General features: G+C 42.2%; 1 protein-coding gene across 2 annotated transcripts in view; it reads left to right on the forward strand.

Annotated features, from left to right (window-relative positions):
• LOC117412163 (collagen alpha-5(IV) chain-like) overlaps positions 1 to 19,768 on the forward strand; it is a 72,965-nt gene extending 53,197 nt beyond the window's left edge. For both annotated transcript variants that reach the window (XM_058989068.1, XM_034902645.2), the window contains 20 exons: positions 1,909 to 2,076; positions 2,646 to 2,735; positions 3,431 to 3,577; positions 3,758 to 3,856; positions 3,972 to 4,061; positions 5,311 to 5,450; positions 5,775 to 5,901; positions 6,208 to 6,387; positions 6,996 to 7,046; positions 7,460 to 7,645; positions 12,293 to 12,426; positions 12,845 to 12,917; positions 13,277 to 13,348; positions 14,852 to 14,980; positions 15,227 to 15,325; positions 16,053 to 16,265; positions 16,499 to 16,676; positions 17,046 to 17,160; positions 17,570 to 17,742; positions 18,703 to 19,768. In XM_058989068.1, the coding sequence (XP_058845051.1) occupies positions 1,909 to 2,076; positions 2,646 to 2,735; positions 3,431 to 3,577; positions 3,758 to 3,856; positions 3,972 to 4,061; positions 5,311 to 5,450; positions 5,775 to 5,901; positions 6,208 to 6,387; positions 6,996 to 7,046; positions 7,460 to 7,645; positions 12,293 to 12,426; positions 12,845 to 12,917; positions 13,277 to 13,348; positions 14,852 to 14,980; positions 15,227 to 15,325; positions 16,053 to 16,265; positions 16,499 to 16,676; positions 17,046 to 17,160; positions 17,570 to 17,742; positions 18,703 to 18,784 (2,546 nt within the window). In that variant the 3' untranslated portion in view covers positions 18,785 to 19,768. The remainder of the gene's footprint in view (positions 1 to 1,908; positions 2,077 to 2,645; positions 2,736 to 3,430; positions 3,578 to 3,757; positions 3,857 to 3,971; positions 4,062 to 5,310; positions 5,451 to 5,774; positions 5,902 to 6,207; positions 6,388 to 6,995; positions 7,047 to 7,459; positions 7,646 to 12,292; positions 12,427 to 12,844; positions 12,918 to 13,276; positions 13,349 to 14,851; positions 14,981 to 15,226; positions 15,326 to 16,052; positions 16,266 to 16,498; positions 16,677 to 17,045; positions 17,161 to 17,569; positions 17,743 to 18,702) is intronic.
• The last annotated feature ends 4,297 nt before the right edge of the window (positions 19,769 to 24,065 follow it).

Consider the following 24,065-nt stretch of genomic DNA (forward strand, 5'->3'; position numbering starts at 1 on the left):
CTAGGGGTAGGTTGATCAAACCGACTCGTGTGTGTGTGGAAATTCTATTGAATGCAGGAAGCTGTACAGAGCGTGCACACATACTCAAATTCAAGCTAGAAATTACCTTTTGATAAATGTGTGTGTGTGTTTTAATAAATGTTTTAAGATTACATTATTATTGCTCAGCATTTGACTGGCGTATTTTGGAATATGGCCTGGGAGAATTTACTTACTTATATTGGTGTTTTACTGTGTCGCGTCTTCACTAAAGCACATGCACCACAGGATGGCACATCGGCTCACATGAATTACGCGTCTTCACTTCAGCAGCATTCACAAGGGCTTTGAGAAGGAACTGCGTCATTTTAACATGCACTTCTGTGGTATACTGGATTGTGTGTTTGTGTGCATATAGCCTTGTGCTTAGAAACTATGAACTTTTGAATGGATATATACTCTAACCACCTCTTGCTACTAACTCTCTCTCTCTCTCTCTCTCTCTCTCTCTCTCTCTGCATGTTCTGTATTTCTTTTACAGACTTTACATCTCAGTGTGTTTTGGAAACTGCTAGTTTAAATATTGATATCTATCGCACATTTTAGTGTAAGCATATACACTAATTCAGCAGATTTGGGTGAATTTTCTGCATAACTAAACAAACAAAAGCAAGCATTTCAGACAAATCGGATTTAAAATGTTTGACTTGTGTTTAAATATGGGACACAAAGATATTTACTAAATGCCCCCTGCCAAATCAGTAATACCTATTAGCACTTGCAGTGTTATCTCCAGAAATTTTTGGTTCTCCACTTCAATGAACATGCATATACATCAGATATAAATTAAGTGTCTGCTGCTCCCTGCTACTCAATCATGAGTTGTAGTTCAAGCTTACACACATTCTTTTGGAATCAGATTTTCATGGAAGCTCCCTGTTACAGCAAGTAGTTTACCTCTTTTTCAGATATCAATATTTGGCTTCACTCCACGCAAATTAGGGTTTTTCCTTTCTAATGAGCATGTGTACCCTTATTTTCTACTACATGATTCACTAAAACAATACGCTAATATTTTGGTGTTATTTAAAGTGTTAACCCTTTAAGGACTGGATCGGTATGCACAGTATACAATAATTGGCATAGCAGATTTTCAAATATATTCCCGGTCCTTGAGGGGTTAACTAGACCCAATATTTAAACTGTACAGTATATTTAGATTTGTAGTTCTATAATATTCTAACCTTTTATGCGCTTTACCCTGTTTTATAACCTATATCGGCTCTCTGGCCTGTTTTGAAACTCCTAACTTCTTGGTGCCTCAACTTCCTGGTGGTCCCTAATTGCTGACCCTTTGACCCTCAGGTGACCAAGGTACTGTGTGGTTTATCCAGCTAGGTTTTTGTTGAACAGAGAAATATACATGCATGTATTTTGAGGGGAAAATATTCCCTTTTAAATATTTCTTTTTAATTGTTATTTTTTTGTGCATAGCCCCACTTGGTGGCTGCATACTATCATTGCATGTTTTTATAAATCAGATTGTTATTGTACTTGGTTCTGTTAATACATTTCCTCTGGGGAGTGGGTACAGCATTCTTCACGCTGTTGAGACAGTCCTCCACAGGTAAAATGCAGGTGTGCAAAGTACTCTACAGAATTAATTACAACTTCAGTACATGGAGCTCAGTCAATCAACTTCAGTCACACTCGCCAACCTACAGTACATCATATTGGTGTTCGCTTCAACGTACAGCAGATTGGGAAACAACAGTAGGCAACGATGGCCTTTAAATCTCTCTCTGATTTGTATTTACTGACATGCAGTTTTATCAGCAGCCTTGCCTTCTGTTTTAGACAGTTTCATAGAAGCACGAAGATGAAGTCTTCCACTGCTATGCTAATACAAACACTTTCCAATCTGCTTAGGATTTCCAGGCAGGAACGGAGAGAAGGGTGACCCCGGCCCCCCTGGGCTGGACATCCCTGGCCCCCCTGGTGACCGTGGTAGCCCCGGCTTCCCTGGAGCTCCAGGCCAGCTGGGATCCTCAGGCCCGCCCGGCGCGCCCGGCAGAGACGGACTGCCGGGACTGCCAGGTAAGCTCGCAGCTCCACTGTGAGGAACCTCAACGTTATGGCTAAAAAGATCTTTCCCTTTTAAGATCTCTGTTCATTTACCACTTTTATTTCAGCCCATTCACAATGAGCAAATGTAGTTGTTCTACTTTCTGTTGGTTTTGTTTATTGTTATTGATGATGATCAAAATATCTTTTTTGTGTAATATATCCTGTATACTTGCAGTTATTTTGCGCTATACTTTTTTGGTTTTCTAGAATGGTTCAGGGCTTCACAGCATTTCCAAACTGTCCATGCATTTGTTTTGCCTCCCGTATGTTATAAAGATGTAGTGTGTCACAAGCTGATTATTTGGATTCATCTATTTACATTAAGCAGTGTGACAGATGCTGGTTAGGCTAATTCAATTGAAGCAATTGAACAAACAGCTGCTTGAATGTTTCTTCAGTTGTTTCAATTCTAAACTTGAGGGCCACTGTCTAGATTAGACCTTGCCAGTAAGCAGTGCTATAGTGCAGGATGTCATTTAAAGAGGCTGGAGCGTGTGCCAGGAATGGGTGGACTGACCTGGGATTTCTCCCCCTCTAAGGTGCGAAGGGTGAAATGGGTGTGATGGGAACACCAGGCCCACAGGGACCCCCAGGCAACCCTGGAGCCAATGGATTCCCCGGACCCAAAGGTGAGTCTCAAAGTCATTGTAACCCTCTGGGCCAATCAGCTTTCTAGTAGAGAACTGGTACATTCCTTAATAGGACTATAAGCTCATGGGACAGGACTAGAAGCTTGAATCTTGTTCTAATGGCAGCATACATTTTAAAGAACTTAAAGCGGTCCAGTCCAAAATATAACATGAAAACACATTATAAAAGTCTTGATGCACAAAAACAGCTTTACAGTGCGGTCTGCTCAGGACATGTAAAGTAACTGCTGTTGTCCAGTGTAGTACATTCACAAAGACGTATGATTTAGGGGACAACTAGCTAAGAGTTGGTAAAACAGTTCTCTCCATTTAAAGCACTACTCCCTGTTTTAGTACCATGTACTAGAAATAAACTGTTCAAGAAGTATGAGACAATTGGTACATTACTGAATGAATTTAGTGGATGAGTTTAGCTAAATATTAAGTGAATGGCTTAATATTAAATGGTAATATTGTTATCCATTCACTACCAATGCAGAATGATAAGGTGGGATATATGTGTTTCAATGTGTAGTGCCAGTGTATGATGCTTAGTGGTAGTAAACTAAACGGAAGCATGTACACATTTTGAGTGTGTTTTACAGGTCCCAGAATAGTGCTAGCTGCAGTGTGTAATGTTGTGGTTGTTGTTGTCGTTGTTTGGGTTTTGCGGCTCATTTCTCCTCCTTGCTCAGGTGACGATGGCTATCCCGGTCAGAAAGGAACCCCTGGATTCCCTGGAGGGAAAGGGGACAAGGGTGAATCGGGCCTGCCTGGCCCTCCTGCACAAGTGGACCCCGGTCAGCAGTACAAGGGGCAGAAAGGAAACTCGGGCCTGCCAGGTGAGATTCTCTTCTCCTGCTTCACTGTCAAATATTTCCATGTTCAATTCTGGGTACTAATTATTTTGAGACGATCGTCTCACAGAAGCACCCCGAAGTATTATCCATTCCTATGCATTTTTATAACCAAGGCAGATGCCTAGGCTGGATATTTTTTCACGTGTTTTATTCTTTCTCAAGGCTCGCCTGGTTTGCCTGGTCAGAAGGGCTTCCCCGGTCTAACTGGTGACCCTGGATTGCCAGGGCAGGATGGTCTCCCGGGATTACCAGGTCCAGGAGGTAAGTTATCATCAGAACCCCTTTCATTCTAAATGAACAGTTCTTGGCATCATCCACAGAACTTCAGCATGATTTTATCCCCGTGGTAACTCCTCTTCCCTCGACTCTTCTCCAGGTCCCAAAGGAGACCCAGGAAACCCTGGCCAGCCTGGATCCAGTGGCATTCCAGGACAGAAGGGTGTCATGGGAGAGATGGGCTTCCCTGGTAGGTACCGCCATTTATGGAACACTCGGAACAAAAGGCAAACTGTACTATGACTTTTTTTCTGGTCAATAGGGTTAAACTAATACAATTAAAAACTATATGTAGGAGTAAGTGTGTGTGAATTTGTAGTATTGTAACCAACTGAAATTCACAATTTTGCAGTTTAGAAATACCAAACCCATTTATGTACTTTTACCTCCAAATGTCTGGTTAACTTTTCTCATTGGTAGATATTTCCCTTGGCTAATAGTTGCAAACAACGTAATTGTAATCCTAGCACTGTGTGGTCTTGCATTATCCCGCCTTCAATCATGCCAATAGCAACCAGGCCATCTTCATTACTCAAGTGGGGCATGGTCGTATCTTTCGCTGTTTTTGCATTAATTAAAATCGTGTCTTTTCGAATGGCTATTCATACAGATTCTTAATTAATGTTTGGCAATTTTAACTCAACTCAAATACCAAACCTGGCGTTAATGAAATGACATGACTTGAGTAACCTTAGTACTCAAACAACCAACAAACCTAACTGCTCACTATTTAAAATGTAAATAACATTATGTATGTGCCCAATGAGCTATTGATGTGAAATTTAGACTGTTGCGTTTTCATTGTGCATCAGTGTGTGTGTGTGTGTGTGTGTGTGTGTGTGTGTGTGTGTGAGTTTATGTAAAGAGAAACTTCAAAACAATCATCCAAATAAAGCTGAAGCACGAACAGATAACGACATAGAACGTCTGTACAGCACTGAAACACTATGTTAAAAAAACAAAAAACTGCTGAACCTCGTCTTCTTAATATTAGCATCACAAGGGTATGTAATTTATGACGTCGCAGAAACCCTACATGGAATTATTTTCCTGTAACTCACTGAAGCCCATCTATTTTTCTAATATATATATATATATATATATATATATATATATATATATATATATATATATATATATATATATATATATATATATATATATATATATATAATTGTGTGTGTGTATATCTATATATCTATATATCATATATATATATATATAATTATACACACACACAATTTAATCCAGTGAAGCAGGACGGATTAGCACAGACTGAACTACAATAACTGTTCACACAATTGCGACATTAAATGACCGCCTGTAGAATGTTCTTTCCCCTCCCAGGTGTGTGTGTGTGTGTGTGTGTGTGTGTGTGTGTGTGCTGCTGTTCGGTGCTGCAGTCCCCTGCTGAACTAGCTGTGCACTCTCTTCCGCAGGTCCTTCTGGTACTAAAGGTTCTCCTGGAGGACCAGGAAGGCCAGGCCAGCCCGGACAGCCAGGCAGCCCTGGGTTTAGAGGGGAAAAGGGGGACCCTGGTCTGCCCGGTGTGGGAGTGCCAGGTTTTCAAGGCCCCAAGGTAAGTGGCAAATGGACATTGAAACACATGCCAGTTGATGATCCGACTCAAAATCGATTTACAGTAAAAGGTGTGTTTTGGGTAATCTGCAGTCTTTGAGTAATCTACAGACTGAAACCACAACCAACAATGTCTCTTGGGCTGTTGCAGTCAAAATAAAGACATTGAATTAGGTTTCTGTTAGCATTTTTATGAATGTAATAATCAATAACAATATATTTCTCTGATTGCATGAGTGCTTTGCTGTTCTCCGTGTGAGTAACTTGGATTGTTCTGTTGGCCGTCCCGGTTGCAGTAATGTTTTGTTCTCGTGTTTGTTTGCAGGGTGATCCAGGCCAGCCCGGATTCCCTGGTTCCCCCGGGTCGAAGGGCTCAGCGGGCACCCCCGGTCTGCCAGGACTGCCAGGGAGCCCCGGGGTGAAGGGAGACCCCGGCCTGCCAGGATTCCAGGGTACTGTATGCTGCTCTTTCCTCCTGCACTTTAAAATGGAACTTCAACCATCATAAGATATTCAGGAAAGCATTAAGGAATGTTGTTTTTTTTATTTATTTTTTTAATCGTGGGTATTTTATTTGGTTACCATAAATAGTGACTATCCTGCTTACAGGACACCGTTTTACATTGTGTGTGAGGTTTGTGTTTTTGTGTGGGTTTGTGTTTGTTTGTATGAGTGTGTGTTAGTGAGTGTGTTACTGTGTTAGTGTGTGTGTGTGTGTGTGTGTGTTAGTGAGTGCTGACTGCTGTGCTTGTGTTCAGGTGCCTCTGGGATCCCCGGTCCGAAGGGTCTTGATGGAGCTCCGGGTTCCCCTGGTCTCAGTGGCCCCTCTGGACGGCCTGGCTCGCCAGGCAGCCCAGGAGGTCCAGGTCTCCCCGGAGAGAAGGGACAAGCTGGACGGGACGGCATTCCAGGGCCCGCCGGAAACAAAGGAGACCCCGGTAAGAACTGCTCCTCTCACGACTCCACACTCTCAAACAAGACACACACACGCACACAGACACAGACACACACACACACGCACACGCAAGTGAAGCCATGAGAGTAAACGCATGCTATCTTCAGTTTAAATGCCCATGCTGGTTTGGATCGAAAGCAGTAAGTCATTTCTGAGATGCCCAGAAGCTGGGAGTGATATCCCTGCTCATCACAGGCAGACGTGGAAGTATCACACAAGGTATCGAACACTCCAGGTACCAGCACACTGCTACTCGGGCAGAGCAAGAGCTTCACTCCTAGTGACAGACTTCAAACGGGTTTGTCTTGCCGCCAATCACAGATCAGCCCTGTCAATAGCATCCTGACTCCAACGCTGCAAAAAAAAAAAATCTATTTTTGTTTATTGTCTCCTTAAACTGACCATTCATTTTGCACCCTCATATTCAATGTTGGTTGTCGGTCTTCAGGGTAATTTTGGTGTTTGTGGTATTTTGAGGTAAAACTGTAAACTGCTGCTAAGTGAAGCAGACCAGCATTTCCGTGAATGCCTTGATCACATGCGCTCACAAGGGTCACCCCTTTAGCGGTTTGTTTCCTTTTTATTTTTCAGGTCAGCCTGGTTTCGGACGTCCTGGATCCCCCGGTCTCCCAGGATTGCCAGGTAACCTTTCTACATAGTCTTCATTAAAACTGTATATGTAGCAATAAGGATTATATAATAAACTGATATTCGTTCAGGAGCTAAGCAATCCATATGCACATCACCTTGATTTAAAAAAGTGAGTCATTTCTCTTGATGCATTTTTTATTAGCAGACCTGTGCAAGTCTAGAAAAAATGTATATAAAACCACAGAGCAGTAAACTAATCTAATATGTACCTTGGTAGTCTTTCTGTAAATGTTTTATTTCGTGAAGTAAGCTATAGAAAGCAAACATTGAATTTATTTTCTGTCTCATCTTACTCCATGTGTATATGGTCTCATAATTGATTTAAATGATTGTGACAGTTGTTGTGTTTTATAGAAGTGTGTTTTTGTTTTGTTTTCCTCTCTCCTCCTGTATTTGTGCAACAGGCTCAAAGGGAGATCCTGGTTTCCCTGGCACCCCAGGTAGCAATGGCTTTCCAGGTCAGAAAGGTGAACTAGGATTCCCAGGTTTGCCTGGTCCGCTAGGCCCCCCCGGTCCCCCTGGCCCCCCAGGCCAGCCTCGAGAAGGACCCAAGGGGAACCCAGGATTATTGGGCCCCCCTGGGAGGAGTGGTAAGTACAACCAGGTCACATCTGCATCTTCCTCATCATTTTGCTGCCAGGCTTTCTCTATACAATATTGTACAGGTGTGGTGTGTTTACTAGAGCCTCACTCATAGCAAGGCTGAAACTACCACAAATCTTTATTGAAAACAGTATTGCCTACTTGGTCTCTTTCTCAGATATTCGTTCATTTCATGGTGAAGCTAATCTATTTTTCAAACCCCAGCTGTACCTGAAGACCTATAAATGTTTGTAGACCCCTTAAAGATCATTTAGAAATGCACAGTGGAGAAAAAAAGAAAATGACCTGTACATTTTAACAGTATCATAAATTACCTCATTAAACTCTGAGGTGTAATATTTAAGACAAGTAGACAAATATTTCAGCCACCAGTGCTAAGACTGATTTTTATTTTTTTATAAAATTATATTATGAATCTTTGACAACCAAAAGATGTAGAAACTAAAGCCTGGCAGCAACATGTTTTATTATTTATGGATTCATTTTACAGTGCACAAATCACTGAGCACATGAATGAAACCATTGTGATGTTTTAGCGTGCACTGAATGTAGTACGCACTGAAATCCAGCCCACAACATACACACAAATCAGTCTCGCAGAGGCCCAGCCTGCTGCCTCCACAGCATGGAAAATATATTGCTGTCTTCATCCCCACGATCACGTCTTCATGGTTTCACCGTTGCCTCCAATTCCTCTTCTTCCTCATCAGAATGATCAATGTGTTTCACCACCATTGTCCCAATCCAGGAATGTGTCTGTCTGTGTGTTCAAGTTTGTTTGTTTCATGAGAGGATAGAATTCCTGGGCAGCGCATCAGTTATTCCCTTCAAATCCTTGATGTGAAATACTTTAGGCTCCAGAACATTTCAGTGTGTGGTTTACAATGTCGTTTAGTGTGGTTAAACCGATGTGTAGTCAACAAAATAATTCCACAAATCGTGCCTATGAAGGACATTCTCAAATAGGGCTCAAATGTCCAGTTTAGAAAGAATTGCATGTTCTAATATTTATTTTAAAACATACCTGGTATTACACTTGTTTTAAAGTTTGCAAGCCACTTTCTTTAACCTTAAGTAGTACCCAATAGCATGTTCCAAATTAAAATCTATTTGCTGCAATGTGTGTTTCTTTCACAACTACATGCGACACACCTATGTAGTTAGTGGAAGTGTAAAATGGGTAAGAAATACCTCCTTGAATCCATTTTTTAAAAAAATGTAACTTTTGTACAGGGTTACTGATGAATGCAGTACTTCCCAATAAAGATGTGCCACAATTAAACCAAATAGACTTATAACCCTATCCATCATAACTTTCCTATCATCCGTAGCAATGATTTACAGTCTAATATTTTACATTCAGATCAATTATCAAGCAGGAATGCCCTGTGTTTTCAGCTTTTGTTATTTCAAAGCAGAAGGGTCCACTTTTAAAATCTGCCCAGCCATTTCATCTCTCTCATACGTTCATCTTTAGTTGCATGTTTGCGATCTTCCTGAGTTTTTCAATCACTAACACCTTTAGTCCAAACTTTGGTTTTGTCGCTTACAAATAATGCTTAACGAGAAGACTTCACCTTATCAAACTCCCAGCTCCTCTTGGTTTAATCTTAATACATTTCAAACAACGTTTTGCATACTGGCAAGGTGAAAATTGCAGTGTAATCTGTAATTGTAGTCTGTTTTCAAATTAAACCCAGAATGGATATTGTTTACGCTTCAGGATGTGACTAAAACATTGGTTTTGGACTAACCTGCTTCCCCTGTGAAGACTCAAGAGCTACTTGTGTCGCATTTTTCAGTTGTAATGTTAAGCTTGACATACCTGCCATGTGTTTTTTTTATTTTTTTTATTTAACCTGTAACTTTTTTTTCATGGTGTGTTCGCTTTGACCCTTCTAATGGTGGCTGTTGGTGACTTTTGACCCTTTGCAGGTTCTCCAGGTCAGAGCTTTATCCACTGCGTTGTGCATGCTTGTAGAATAGGAGCTGTAAGAACACAATGTAGGGAACTCTGTTTTACTGTTAGCTCAGTGCAAACGTAGGGGATCTGATTGGAAGGGTAAAGCCCCGAAGACAATGAAAGACTTGGCGTTGTGAATTTCAGTATTTCTATACCTCCAGAGTATTCTAAAAGGATACTTTTCGTAAACAACAATCATTTTTGTAGATGCTACAGGTAATTCATTTTAATTGTCCTAATGTATTACATCAAAGTTTATTAATATTCTGATCAGAAAATAAGATCCCACTTCCTCTTCCTGTGTGCGTGCAGAATTAACGTTTGTTTTTAAACCAGAGAACAGTTCAGATCTGAATCAGAACCCCTACTTGCTTGCCTCTGAGCTACAGTGCTGTGCTAGGAATAAAAATTTGTTTTCGATATGTTAACCAGCGATTCTCGAGCCAGAAAGTTAACTGGAGTCCTGCGATTTCCATCTTTTGGCTGTTCAGTATTGTTGTGCTTGGCTTTATTAAAATACTATTGCATCCAAAAATAGCAATAGTCAGTGCGTCCTTTCAGGAATCCTGGTGTCTACAGCATGTTTAAATATTGATATTCCAAGTCAAAGTGAAGAAACTGACATTTGGAAACCACTTTTTATATACACTGCTCCAGACAGCTGAAGGGTATTAGAGTTCCCCAAATCCTGTGTTGAAATAATAATCAACACCCTTCTAACAGTTCAAGATTGTGGAACTTGGTACATTTAATAGACATGATATAATGTATTCTGAATACCTTAGTTGTGTGGAGCAGTGTATTTTTTTCTGAGAACACCAAGTCATTCAAAATGTAGTCATGCATTTTTATTTAGGTTTTGCTAACCCTGGAATGTGGTTGTGTTTTGATCCATTTAAATGGATATGATTTGTCGATGACTGTCTATAGAATACTGTAAACAATACTATAGACTGCAAATACAGCTCAAGGAAGCATGTGATGCTGGGCTTTCTTAGATGTTGTATTGTGGTAGAGTCTCGCAGCTTGTGCTGTCAGAACCTGCACCCAAACTGCACGAGATGACTGCTATTATACCGTAAGAGACACCCTACTCCCAACCTGTTCATAGAACAGAATTCACACCCTTCCCACAATACAGTATACCATGTTAGCAAGTCCACATTTCAGCCCTTAGTCACGCTTTCATCAAACTTGTAGTGTTACAGCTGGAACATTTCACCTGAGTCAATGTGAAAATAATGCAGTGAAAATGGAGATCAAAAGCAAACACTAATAGACTGTAATGAAAGCCTGGGTTATTCCATTTTAACCCTGACCTATATATTTAAAGTGTTTGACCGAATGGGAGTAACCTTTCTGAAGACTTTAGTTTACGTTGTAGATTAACTGACACACATACTCTGTACCGGTCCTTAAAGGGTTTATAATTCTTGCTGATTTTAAGTCTGTTCATCTCCCTTTTCTTATTACCTGGAAGACCATCTTCTCCAGCACACTTTGTGAATCTGCTGCTTTATATTTCTTTTCGCTACTCAAAGTATTCATGAGAAGACTGTCTGCCGCAGGAGTCAGCTGCATGTTATTTTGTTTCTATGGGAGTGGTCCGCTTTCTAAATAGTGGTGGGGGAGGGGTTTCCTAATGATGTGGTCTTGCTTGGGTTTGGCTCTTTAAATACTAATGAACGGTTGTCCAGTCTGTGCTTTTCATTACTAAGTAGTATGCTTTTTGAATTATTTTACATATGCAATTCTAACCACCCATCTTATTTTATACTGTTTGTGTGTGGCCCTTCTAAACGGGGACTCCTGGATCTTGGTGAACTTTGATCCCTACTAGGTCATCCAGGTTAGACCCTTCAATATCCTGTACACGTTCATACTTTGTGCACTTTTTCATCTCCTCCTTCTCCTGAAGATGCAGCGAGTTCCTTTAAACTTGCCTGTGCACTCCTGTTCTAGGAAGGCTCTTGACCAGACGTAATAACAATGTATACGTGCACAACTACACTCCCTCTCTTTCCCCTCTCTCTCTCTCTCTCTCTCTTGCACACGTTCACAAAGAAACTTATAAGGCCATTCACCAGTAAAAATGTAACCCTATTTGTTCACTTTTTACTTCCCTTTTTTAATGTATTCTTGTGCTCCAATATAGTATTTGTCTGAATCAGAATCCACCTGTTATTATATGTGCCTGAAGAATTCCAGTGGCCAGTATCTATTGACTATATCCTGATTCCAAAAGAAATCACATGATGTGCCTTTTCAGATCTCCTCACCCTACATTATTCATGCTGTATTATTAAGGGGCCAGCAGAACTGAAATATGACTGATGTACTTCTTCTAAACCATGCTGGTCCTATATTACACTGGATATTGTGTTAGTCATCCAACCTAATAATTGGCCCTTAACCCCCCACCCCCTTTTGAAGTCTGCTTCTTGGGAGATGGGTCCGTGGAAGATTGGTATGTCAGCCATCATTTGAATGGCACAATCTATAGGCCAGTTAGCTTTTACAGTTTGCATTGGTAATGTTCAGCTGGTTACAGTGATGCAGTGAGGTTCGGCACATTAGCTCACTGGTGTGTCTGACTGCACTGCTTGTCCACTGCTTCGTTGTTGCTGTGTGCTTGCTTGTTGACGAACATGTGTCTTGCTGGCGTGTGAAGGTCAACCAGGTCGAGAAGGCCCCCCCGGGCCCCCAGGCAGCGGTGGAGTGAAGGGAGAGAAGGGCAACCCAGGCGGTCCTGGCCAGCCTGGATTCCCAGGCCTCAAGGGAGAGACTGGACCTCCAGGATTTTCAGTAAGTGAGATCCATTAACATTTTATAAGGGTTCAGATCCATTGACTTCCACATCCATCCATCAGGTGGCAGTGTTTGTGATGTAGAAATACTGGTGGGCTTCTTGGTCTACCTGTGAGGTTCCCAGCCTATGGTCCGTGAAGAAACACAAGGTGGTTCTTGAAAGACCCCAAATTAGGTTACTGCATCTACCCGTCAGGGGGGTAATAATCGTCCATGCTGCCGTTTGTCAGAGCAGTGCTGTTTTGCCCAAAATTAAATGTTTATTATGGTTTTGTCATTGAGTTTCCTTTAGTATTTCTTGATTTGTGTAGGTTGCCAAATAGTTATGTAAATTGAGTTGTATTCACAGTAATGGTGAAGATCCTTTGGTGGGTGTGGGTGTGGGGGGCGGTAGGTAACCGGTTTCTTTTTCTAGGGTACCCCTGGTATTCCCGGAAGAAGTGGTCAAAAAGGAGACACCGGCTTCCCAGGTGTGCCAGGATTCCCAGGTCAGTAACGTCGAACATTTATATTTGTTGGTTACAGCAGCAGTGATTGAGAGATTGGGTAAGTTAGTGATTTTGCAAAAAACAAATATGGCCATGTGTTTGTGTGTGAACAATTCTAGTTATATATTCATTCAAATACTTTCTCTTTTTCTTAAAGTAATAATTGAAAAAGACCCACAGTGTCCTTATTGCAGATATGAAAGGTGTGCATTTTTTGTGTATGTACTGTTTTATATTTTATTCAAAATGTTTTTCAATGCATCCAGGGTGAAGGGATCAATTGTGCAATAAGAGGTTTTCTCAGATTGTCATGAATCCGTAGCAAGTGTAAAACCGTGAGTTGCTTTTCTCTCCCTCAGGGATGAAGGGTCATCCTGGGACCCCCGGTGGTATCGGATTAACAGGAGATCCCGGTATTCCTGGCCCTGAAGGTAAGTCAACTGAGTTCCCACCCACAGCGGTCCAGACCTACAAACCATACTGAAGCATTGGGAAGCTGGCTTTTTTGGGGTTTTTTGTGTGTTTTAATTTGGAATTGGCAATTTTATTTTCTCGTTTTTTCTCCCCAATTTGGAAAGCCCAATTCTTTTCTTTTTCAACCCGGCTCACAGCTGCCACCCCCGCACTGACTCGGGAGAGACTAAGACAGACACACGAGTCCTCCAAATCGTCAGCCGTCCGCTTCTTTTCACTCTGCAGGCCCACCATGCAGCCACCTCAGAGCTACAGAGTCGGAGGACCACGCAGCTCTGGGCAGCTTACTGGCAGGCGCCCGGCCAGCCTACAGGGGTCGCTGGTGCGCAGAGAGCCAAGGACACCCTGGCTGACCTAAGGCCTCCCCACCCCGAGCGGTGCTCAGCCAATTGTGCGCTGCCCCCTGGGAACTCCCGTCCACAGCCTGGACTTGAACCGGTGACCTCCAGGCTATAGGGGGCATCCTGCAATGCACGCGAAGTGCCTTTACCAGATGCACCACTCAGGAGCCCCTGGAAGCTGCCTCTTTAATATATTAGGAGGCTGTGTGGTCCAGTGGTTAAAGAAAAGGGCTTGTAACCAAGAGGTCCCCGGTTCAAATCCCAGCACACTCACTGTGTGACGCTGAGCAAGTCCTTGTGCTCTGTCTTTTGCGTGAAACGTTGTTGTAAGTGACTCTGCAGTTGATGCATAGTTCACACACCGTAGTTCCCTTGGGTAAAGGCGTCTGCTAAATAAACACATAATAATAATAATTACACACGCTTCATAGGGGTCGCTGGTGCGCAGAGAGCCAAGGACACCCTGGCTGACCTAAGGCCTCCCCACCCCGAGCGGTGCTCAGCCAATTGTGCGCTGCCCCCTGGGAACTCCCGTCCAATAGCCTGGACTTGAACCGGTGACCTCCAGGCTATAGGGGGCATCCTGCAATGCACGCGAAGTGCCTTTACCAGATGCACCACTCAGGAGCCCCTGGAAGCTGCCTCTTTAATATATTAGGAGGCTGTGTGGTCCAGTGGTTAAAGAAAAGGGCTTGTAACCAAGAGGTCCCCGGTTCAAATCCCAGCACACTCACTGTGTGACCCTGAGCAAGTCCTTGTGCTCTGTCTTTTGCGTGAAACGTTGTTGTAAGTGACTCTGCAGTTGATGCATAGTTCACACACCGTAGTTCCCTTGGGTAAAGGCGTCTGCTAAATAAACACATAATAATAATAATTACACACGCTTCATATATTACTTTTTGTATATTTCAAATTTTATACGTATCTTCAAATCTGGATTGAAAGAACAAAGAAAGCTGTGCAATATCCAGATCAATGCACAAATCTAAAATGGCTCATTGGATTCAATATTTAGCACAAAAATGTACAATTACATTTTTTGCACTGTTCAAAGCTTAAACTTGAATTGCCTTGGTAACAGTGGTGTGTTTTATTTTTGTTTCCATTCCCTGTGTACAGGTCCCCGAGGACCTCCTGGTCCAGTCTCCGCCCCTATAACGTTGAAGGGAGAGCGAGGATTCCCGGGGCCCCCAGGCCAGCCTGGGAGTCGCGGGCCCCCAGGACCCCCAGGCCAGTCAGGCCTGCCAGGTACACTTCTGGAAAGTTTCTGTACTCCCAATGATGCAGAATTGAATACCGCATTCAGAGACATTTTTATTTAAGTACAGTACTGTACTACCTAATGCCATTCATTTTTCTCCTCATTGCACTCTTTTCCCAAAATGTCCATCTGTAAACACCATCTCCACATTGTATAAAGAGGCTTTCTAATTGTGGGAAGGTTTCACAGGCTATGGTGGCCCACTGTTGATGTGCATCTGAATTCTGTTTCAGGACCGATAGGACAATCTGGAGATCCCGGACGAGAAGGTCTCCCTGGCTTCGATGGTCCTTCAGGACGTAAAGGAGACACCGGTCCATCTGGACAGCCAGGTTAGAGGACAGGACCCTGTGCAGCATGGTGTGGGTCCAAAATAGTTATCAGAACCCAACCAGTCTGTTTCATGAATCCAGAGTAGGGAAAAACACATGTACTTCTTTCTGTTCTTCCTTGTTGAATTAAAAAAATATTATGTTTGGAATGGCATTTCCATGGAAGCATCAGAACTTTTTATTTTTGAAAATGTTATGTATTGCCAATGGCATCTTGTAGTTCCATATTACACTTGGAAAAAGCATCAGTATTCTTTAGGATTGATATACATATAAATGTGGAGGTTCAGATTGGGTTTGTCTTGAACTGTATGTCTAGCATTATTATAATGCTGTGACTTGAGTAGCAGACTTGATTGCAGTTGTATTTGAGGTTAAGTGGTACCAGGGTCCATTTGGACTGACATTTCAACAAGAAGTATTTCATTAATGTCTTTAAACAGTCTTTTAGAAATCTGAAAAGCCTTAAGCCTTGTCAAGAACTTTGTCTAAATGTACTGCATTTAAAAAAAGGATTATTTTGAATATGGTGGTTTTAAAAAATACAGAATAACATAACAATTACTGTAAGAAAGATAACTGAAGGCTTTTTATAATTTTGTTATATTGTTACAATGCAGTAACACTGCAGTGTTCACAGGAATTCCATGTTCATGTGTTAGAGGGCAGATACAGTGCTGCCTATTGGATTGTGACTGACCGCTTTTGCTTTGCCCCTGCCCCCCAGGTCAGCGAGGTTTCAATGGCCCTCCTGGTCCCGATGGATTACAGGGTCCCCCCGGCCCCTCTGGGTCCGCCTCCGTCGCCCACGGCTTCCTGATCACCCGCCACAGCCAGAGCGAGGACGTGCCACAGTGCCCGACCGGCACCAGCTCTATCTACGACGGCTACTCCCTGCTGTACGTGCAGGGCAACGAGCGGGCGCATGGACAGGACCTGGGTGAGGCTGGGCTTCATAACCCAAACTACATCTAACTGGGGGAGATTCCGTTCAAATGCCCTGAGCCGTATTGTTACCTGCTTTATGGCGCTATTCAATCAAAACACACCACTGCATACGCAAAATGTGTATTAAACTTCTATTAGGCTTTGAATGGTGCCATAGCTTCTTGTGCAGGAACACAGTAGACTGCTCTTCACCTGTGTAACTGTAGTATTGCTCCTATCCTACAGGTACGGCAGGAAGCTGTCTGCGTCGCTTCAGCACCATGCCCTTCATGTTCTGCAACATCAACAACGTGTGTAACTTCGCCTCCAGGAACGATTACTCCTACTGGCTCTCCACCCCCCAGCCCATGCCGATGAGCATGGCACCTGTAACCGGGGAGAGCATCCAACCGTTCATCAGCAGGTGAGAGTGTGAGGGAGAGAGCGGAGGCAATCTGCCCTACCTCTTGCAGGCTGCAGCCAGACTCCTCCTTTTTATAACCTGCATAGCTGCCTGTCTAACGCAGCCTCATTTGTCGTAAGCACTTTTTTTTTTTTTAAGCATGGACAGTGAGGCTGCCGGAGAGATACGCTTGGCAATAATGCTCCAAAAATGTTCTCCCTCTCCTTTTCATAATCTGATCTCATTATCCTAGTTCCTTCACAAAGTAGACAAACGTCTACTGGTGCAAAACATAACTGTCACAGTTTGTGACTGAGTGTTTAATTGCAAGCATTGTGTGTGAGCTCTCTTCTCACCCCCCTTGTCTGTGGGTGTCCGTCTGTCTCCCAGGTGTTCGGTGTGTGAAGCCCCCGCCATGGTGATCGCTGTGCACAGCCAGACCATCCAGATCCCCTCCTGCCCTCAGGGCTGGTCTTCACTCTGGATCGGATACTCCTTCATGATGGTACTGCTTTGAATATCACACCGGCCCAGCTTGCAAAAAATGTTCAAGCCCCACAGTAGTTTTCATTGTTAGCATTTCCAGCAGGTTGGACAAAGCAATTCATTGAAAGTGAAACATGCAATACAGTGCAGACAGTTACCTTTTATAAATGCTGCGAAACAAAAGTGAAATGGGAAATGACACTTTTAATTCCTCAAAAAACAACATGCCATAGAAACAAAACAATGAGTGTAATGCAATACAGTACACGTGTGAATAAACACACATTGAACACACTGATTCTTTCAGACGCTTCGAGAGTGTTCTTGTGCAGTCCTCCTGCGTGTCTCTCACAGCCATGTCTCTCTCTCTCTGTCTCACACTCTCTCTCTCTCGCTCTCTCTCTCTCTCGCTCTCTCTCTCTCCGCAGCACACCAGTGCGGGCGCGGAGGGCTCCGGGCAGGCCCTGGCATCGCCAGGCTCCTGTTTGGAGGAGTTCCGCTCCTCCCCTTTCATTGAGTGCCACGGCCGCGGCACCTGCAACTACTACGCTAACTCCTACAGCTTCTGGCTGGCCACTGTCGAGTTGTCAGAAATGTTCAGGTAAGAAGACATTAGAAACGGCATGTGAAATGAATGTTTATTTAGATAGGTTGCATTTAGTACCCAAATTCTGCTACCCCTTCGACCACTGCGCTGTACTTTTTACTTTGCTGATTCACAGTAGGAAATTAATCGTATATACAATATGGGAAACAAGCCAGCAATCTTGTAGCTAACCACAAACAAATGAGACACTGGTTTTGTGTACAGCTATTATTATTATTATTATTATTATTATTATTATTATTATTATTATTATTATTATTTGTTTATTTAGCAGACGCCTTTATCCAAGGCGACTTACAGAGACTAGGGTGTGTGAACTATGCATCAGCTGCACAGTCACTTACAATTGCGTCTCACCTGAAAGACGGAGCACAAGGAGGTTAAGTTACTTGCTCAGGGTCACACAATGAGTCAGTGGCTGAGGGGATTTGAACAGGAGACCTCCTGGTTATAAGCCCTTTTCTTTAACCACTGGACCACACAGCCTCCACACAGCTAGGGCCAAAGGTTTTGTATCGCCCTATAGAATTAACAAATTTTGCTTCATAAGTCAAATGAAAGCTGCTGAATAATATTATGTTAATATATTGAATTACATACTGCTTTGTAGTTTTCCATATACTTGATGAAAAACTGACATTTCCAAAAATTGCAATCCTGAAAAATGAAATCCTGTACCACCAGTATGGCTTCCCGTAGACTTCTGTGATAGTTTTGTAGTTTTCTTTTGATTTTACGTGATTTTAAATACAAGATTAAAATTATATATATATATATATATATATATATATATATATATATATATATATATATATATATTTTTTTTTTTTTATTCTCAGTCCTAAAATTCTAGGTGATGCAAAAGGTTTGGCCATAGCTGTACTATAATCTGAATTCCCTTCAGCCTCTCCTGTGTGTGGAATATTTAGTCTCTGTCTTTGTTTGTCTCAACAGTAAACCTCAGTCAGAGACTCTGAAAGCAGGAAACCTGGGTTCCCGAGTAAGCCGCTGTCACGTGTGCATGAAGAGAACGTAACCCTTCAGAGCATACGAGCAACCAGGTGCTAATCCCAGTTGCATTGTCTTCCAGTTCAACTAAACAAGGTGCTACTGTGCAACTCCACACAGACTTTCTCAAGTGAACAAACCCAAAACGTACCTCAAAGTGCCGTAGCGGAGATGTTGTACGGTGCATTTTCTCAGACAGGCTGAGAGAAGATTGAAAAGTTTTTACATTTCATTTTTATTGTTGCAACACATTTGCAAAGAAGTGCATTGGGTATATTTTTAAGGAGCAGGAATTATCTCTGTGTTACCAAACCGGCACTTTGTTTTACGATTCGCAGAGAAGTAATGCACTGAAGACTCGAGAGTGAGACTGCGTTTTTATTTAATTTTTTTCATTTTGTTTTGTTTTTTTCCTCTCATGGTGCTACTAACACTACTGTATCTCCGACTCAAATGTAACCCTTCTCTTATTGTAAGTAATACAATGTGTATATTATGTAAACACCTTTTTTTTAGTATAAAAGTGTCAACAACTTGCATTGTTATCGAGGATCACGCTTCTCGCTCACACACAGCCTGTACAAAGTGAACGTTCTAGAAAGGAAACAGTATTTTATATTCAATTGTGTAAACTGTATCTGCCAACCGAGGGTTTTTATAACTTTCTGATCGTAAAAAATAACTACTGATTTTACAAGTACATACACAAGAAATCCCACTATTAGTATATTTTGAAAATGTATTATAAAATAGTACTTTAAATAGTAGTCTAATTTTTTTTCAGGGTTTTAAGATACTGTACTCCATTTTACTAATGTCTTTTTATAAAAGGGGGCTGATCCTTTTTCCTAAATGGTATAATGTGGAACCATGGCTTTAGCCATACTATCAACATTTTTAAATGTCTGAATTAGGTTTTTATATAACACAAAAAATTGGTAAAGCAAATTTATTTTTTTAACTTGCATACTAGCCCTTTTAAATAAATTCAGTCACCAAAGAATCATATATATATATATAGATATATAGATATATATATATAATATATATATATATATATATATATATATATATATATATATATAATATATATATATATATATTCAAATATATATAATTTCAAATCTGTTGTTTTCATATGTATATTATTCAGAAGTTGTTGTAAACTTTTAAAAAAGACTGAATAAAGAAAACAAAAACAAAGTGATTGTGATCGCTCTGTGAGAGGAGATGGGCAGTGTCCCTGCAAAAAACAAATCTCAATCTTCAGATGTCATTTCAAGTGATTCTTTACATTGTGAGAAATGTTGCAATCATTCCACGTTCTGCTGCTGAAGTATTCTCATTCTGAGTTCCTTTATCTGTCTTGCTTTGAGCCTGCTAGTACCTACACTGACTAGCCATTCCATTCAAGTCAATTATGGGACCTTTCAACTCACAGAGGGGTGCTTTTGTAATTGACACATCCTTAATGGAGCTCTCCTATCGTAGGAAGTCTGTTGTATAACAGTATCGCGCTGTGACAGTTTGTGAATCATGATCTGTGTTCAGGAGCTCTGCGTGCTGTTACTTGAGGTTCTTGAATACAGAGATGTATAGTTGCTAGGAGTACTGTTCCCCCTATCTGATTTACCTTTGTCTTTTAACACTGCAGTCCGTCATTAATGATCCTTTTATATTCTTGTGATCGGTATTGTCCACTGACAGCTAGAGCACAGCAGTTGGATTACCAAAAAGGAGTGTTCGGTTTGTTCAATTTGTGTTGTGTTCCGCTATTTGCATTTTTTGTACAGAATGTTTCCATGTAACCTTTAGGATTAAACATTCGTTGGATGATTTTCAGAGCAGGACAGAAGTCCACTAACTGTAAAGCACACCACATTATGATTTGTACCAGACAATGCAGTGACTAGCAATGGCCAGTAGAGGGTAACGGAGTAATTTTATAGCTGGGAGTGTCTGTGTTTGCATTTTGAAGAATTGTAATCCAGATTCTTTATCAACGACAGTATCTTAAACTTGTTAATGGCTGAATGTCAAAGTGTAAATTGACATTACTTTGTTGCAAAATATATTTTCGCAGTGTATTTTATTGTAATAAAAAAATAATCCCGAACAAGAAACCATACTGGGAAAATGTCAAGGTCAAGTTGTTGTTGTTGTTATTATTATTATTATTATTATTATTATTATTATTATTATTATTATTATTTAGCAGACGCCTTTATCCAAGGCGACTTACAGAGACTAGGGAGTGTGAACTATGCATCAGCTGCAGAGTCACTTACAATTACGTCTCACCCGAAAGACGGAGCACAAGGAGGTTAAGTGATTTGCTCAGGGTCACACAATGAGTCAGTGGCTGAGGTGGGATTTGAACCGGGGACCTCCTGGTTACGAACCCTTTTCTTTAACCACTGGACCACATAAAAACTTTCAACAGGGCACCGATGGAGAATAGTCCACTTTAATGTCCTATACTGTGTACACTTCACAGGTTCCCTGTCCCCTTATTTTACCTGAACTGTACGGACCAATCACAGGTGCATTGTTTATTCAATAAACTGCCCCTCTTGAGCTTGTTAAGCATCGCTATTCTTAGTGTGTGTTGTAAACTTGGCTCTCGAATACAGACTCTAATATGACCTTTTCTGTCTGCTTGAAGGGTTATGAAGGTTGTGTGGCTGGACAGACAAGTCTCTGGACGGAGACACGCAGGTAAATGAGAACTTGCTTCTCTAGGCTGTGCCCATACAGCACTAGAGGGAGGGGTTTAGTGCCATACGGGGCACTCACTTTGGTGTTGGGATTGGACTTTGTTTGGTCATAGTGCTGTTACACTCTGATACCACTGATGTGAAATGGAAAAGCCCACTATTGATTTTCTGTTGTAAATTTCACCCCTATTCACGTGGGTTCAAGACACTTCAATAATATGTGCTTAAATAAAGTTACTAAACTTACAGCTGGAAATGAAGTGGCGGTTTACACTTGAGACAGAGGCGCGGAGGCACTCTTCCACACAGTGGTGAGGATGTAGAATGGGTTACCTAGGCGCAATCACCTGGATCCTTTAAGAACCAACTTGACTCATTTTTTAGATCAATCGGCTGCTAGGAACCGGACCAGCATTTATTAGCCGACTGGCCTCTCGTTTTTATAAATGTTCTCCTGTCCCCATGTTCTCCCCCAGGTTTAAACTGCAAACTTCAAATCAAAGACTGCGTTTAGTTATCTGTCCTCCGAGAAATGCAGAGCTTGTTCTATAGCAGTAGTAAAGTACTGAGGTGTGACTGAAGAAGCCAAATTACTGAGGCACCCAATTTCATTCTTTTTTTTAGTTGTTTCAGCTCTGTGTTTTGAAGTAATCGCAGCAATGCAACACGTTTTAAATTGGATATTGAATCGATCTGTGTTGCTGTTGCATAAAGGAACAACCATGTTAGTGGTTTATTTAATTGAAGACTGGAGGTCTGAGGCTCCGGTATTGACCTGGTTTCTTGTCTTAACGTTCGGTACACTGAAGGAAATCTGACGCTCGTTGAGGTCGTTCTGGGATATATGGTGGCTTTGTCACATTTACTCTACATGTTTCCATATCACCTTCAGTCACTGTGTGTAGAATTAAGTTCTGAATCTGTTTTATAATGCATACATGTTTTTCAGGGCAACTTCTCAAACCCCATGAAGTTTAAATGTGTGTGGGTTTTTTTTTTTTTTTAATTCTAAAAATGAAATTAAATAAACGTAACTGAAGTGGGTCAATCCAGAGGATTGCTTGTCCAATTCTGGTGAAACGTGCAAGGACATTCTTTAGCATAATTTATTGATAGTATGAGATGGCAGTAAATGGAGGATGTGTCCGATTGTCACTGGTGAAGGTGCTAGCCAGAATGTTAATTGGATACCTTTACCTCATATTAATTGAATGTTTAAGTTATGGATAATAGCATAATTGGTAGAAAATCAAATCTATAAATCATCCCTAAGTGCTTAATTGATTTCAAGTAATCTACTTTTTTTTATACATAAAACTTGGAAGATCTGTTGTGTGTTGATTGATTGATTGATTGATTGGTTTATTGATTTATTTATTTATATTTTGTTTTGTTCCGTGTGCCCAAGCTGCCTCTCTCTCCTCTGTCCTAATTCTCCTCGACCTCTCTGCTGCTTTTGACACTGTTGATCACTCTATTCTACTATCATCTCTTGCTGACCTGGGGATCTCTGGCACTGCTCTGGCCTGGTTCTCCTCCTACCTCTCCAACCGCACTTACCAGGTAACCTGGCGTGGAGCAACCTCCACACCTCACCCTCTCTTAACTGGAGTCCCCCAAGGGTCAGTCTTGGGTCCTCTCCTGTTCTCTCTCTACACCCGCTCCCTGGGCCCCCTCATCGCATCCTATGGTTTCTCATACCATTTCTATGCTGATGATGCTCAGATTTTCCTCTCCTTCCCCACCTCTGACTCCACCATCTCCTCCCGTATCTCTACCTGTCTGTCTGCTATTTCCTCCTGGATGCACTCGCATCACCTCAAACTCAACCTCTCTAAATCTGACCTCCTTTTCTTTCCCTCCTCCTCCCCCTCCTCTGATCTCTCTATCTCCTGTTCCTCTGGAATCTACCACACTCTCTCCCTCTTCCTCCGCTAAGAACCTTGGAGTCACCCTGGACCCCTGCCTCTCTTATTCCCAGCACATCTCCACTCTGGCACGCACTTGCCGATTCTTCCTGAGCAACATCCAAAGAATTCGACCCTTCCTCACCAACTATGCTACCCAGCTCCTGGTCCAGGCCCTGGTACTCTCCTGCCTAGACTACTGCAACTCCCTCCTGGCTGGCCTCCCTGCGTCCGCCACCCGTCCGCTCCAGCTCATCCAGAACTCTGCTGCCCGCCTGGTGTTCTCTCTGCCTCGCTTCGCCCACGCTACTCCACTACTCCGCTCGCTCCACTGGCTCCCGATCACTGCTCGCATCCAGTTCAAGACTTGTACTAGCCTACAGATGCCTTGACCAGACTGCACCCAGCTACCTCCAGACCCTCATCTCTCCCTACACCCCCACTCGACCTCTCCGCTCCGCCTGCACTAGAAGACTAGCTCTACCTCCGCTACGCTCCCCTGCCTCCAGAGCCCACTCCTTCTCCACCCTTGCTCCGCAGTGGTGGAATGACCTTCCTACAGATGTCAGGACTGCCCAGTCCCTGACCACATTCCGGCGCCTCCTTAAGACTCACCTCTTCAAACAGCACCTGTAGAACTCCTCTGTTTGTATCCTGGGACACTATCACCCTTCATGTAAATGTG

This window comes from Acipenser ruthenus, chromosome 16 (assembly GCF_902713425.1).
Source record: "Acipenser ruthenus chromosome 16, fAciRut3.2 maternal haplotype, whole genome shotgun sequence".
In the NCBI taxonomy this organism is placed as follows: domain Eukaryota; kingdom Metazoa; phylum Chordata; class Actinopteri; order Acipenseriformes; family Acipenseridae; genus Acipenser; species Acipenser ruthenus.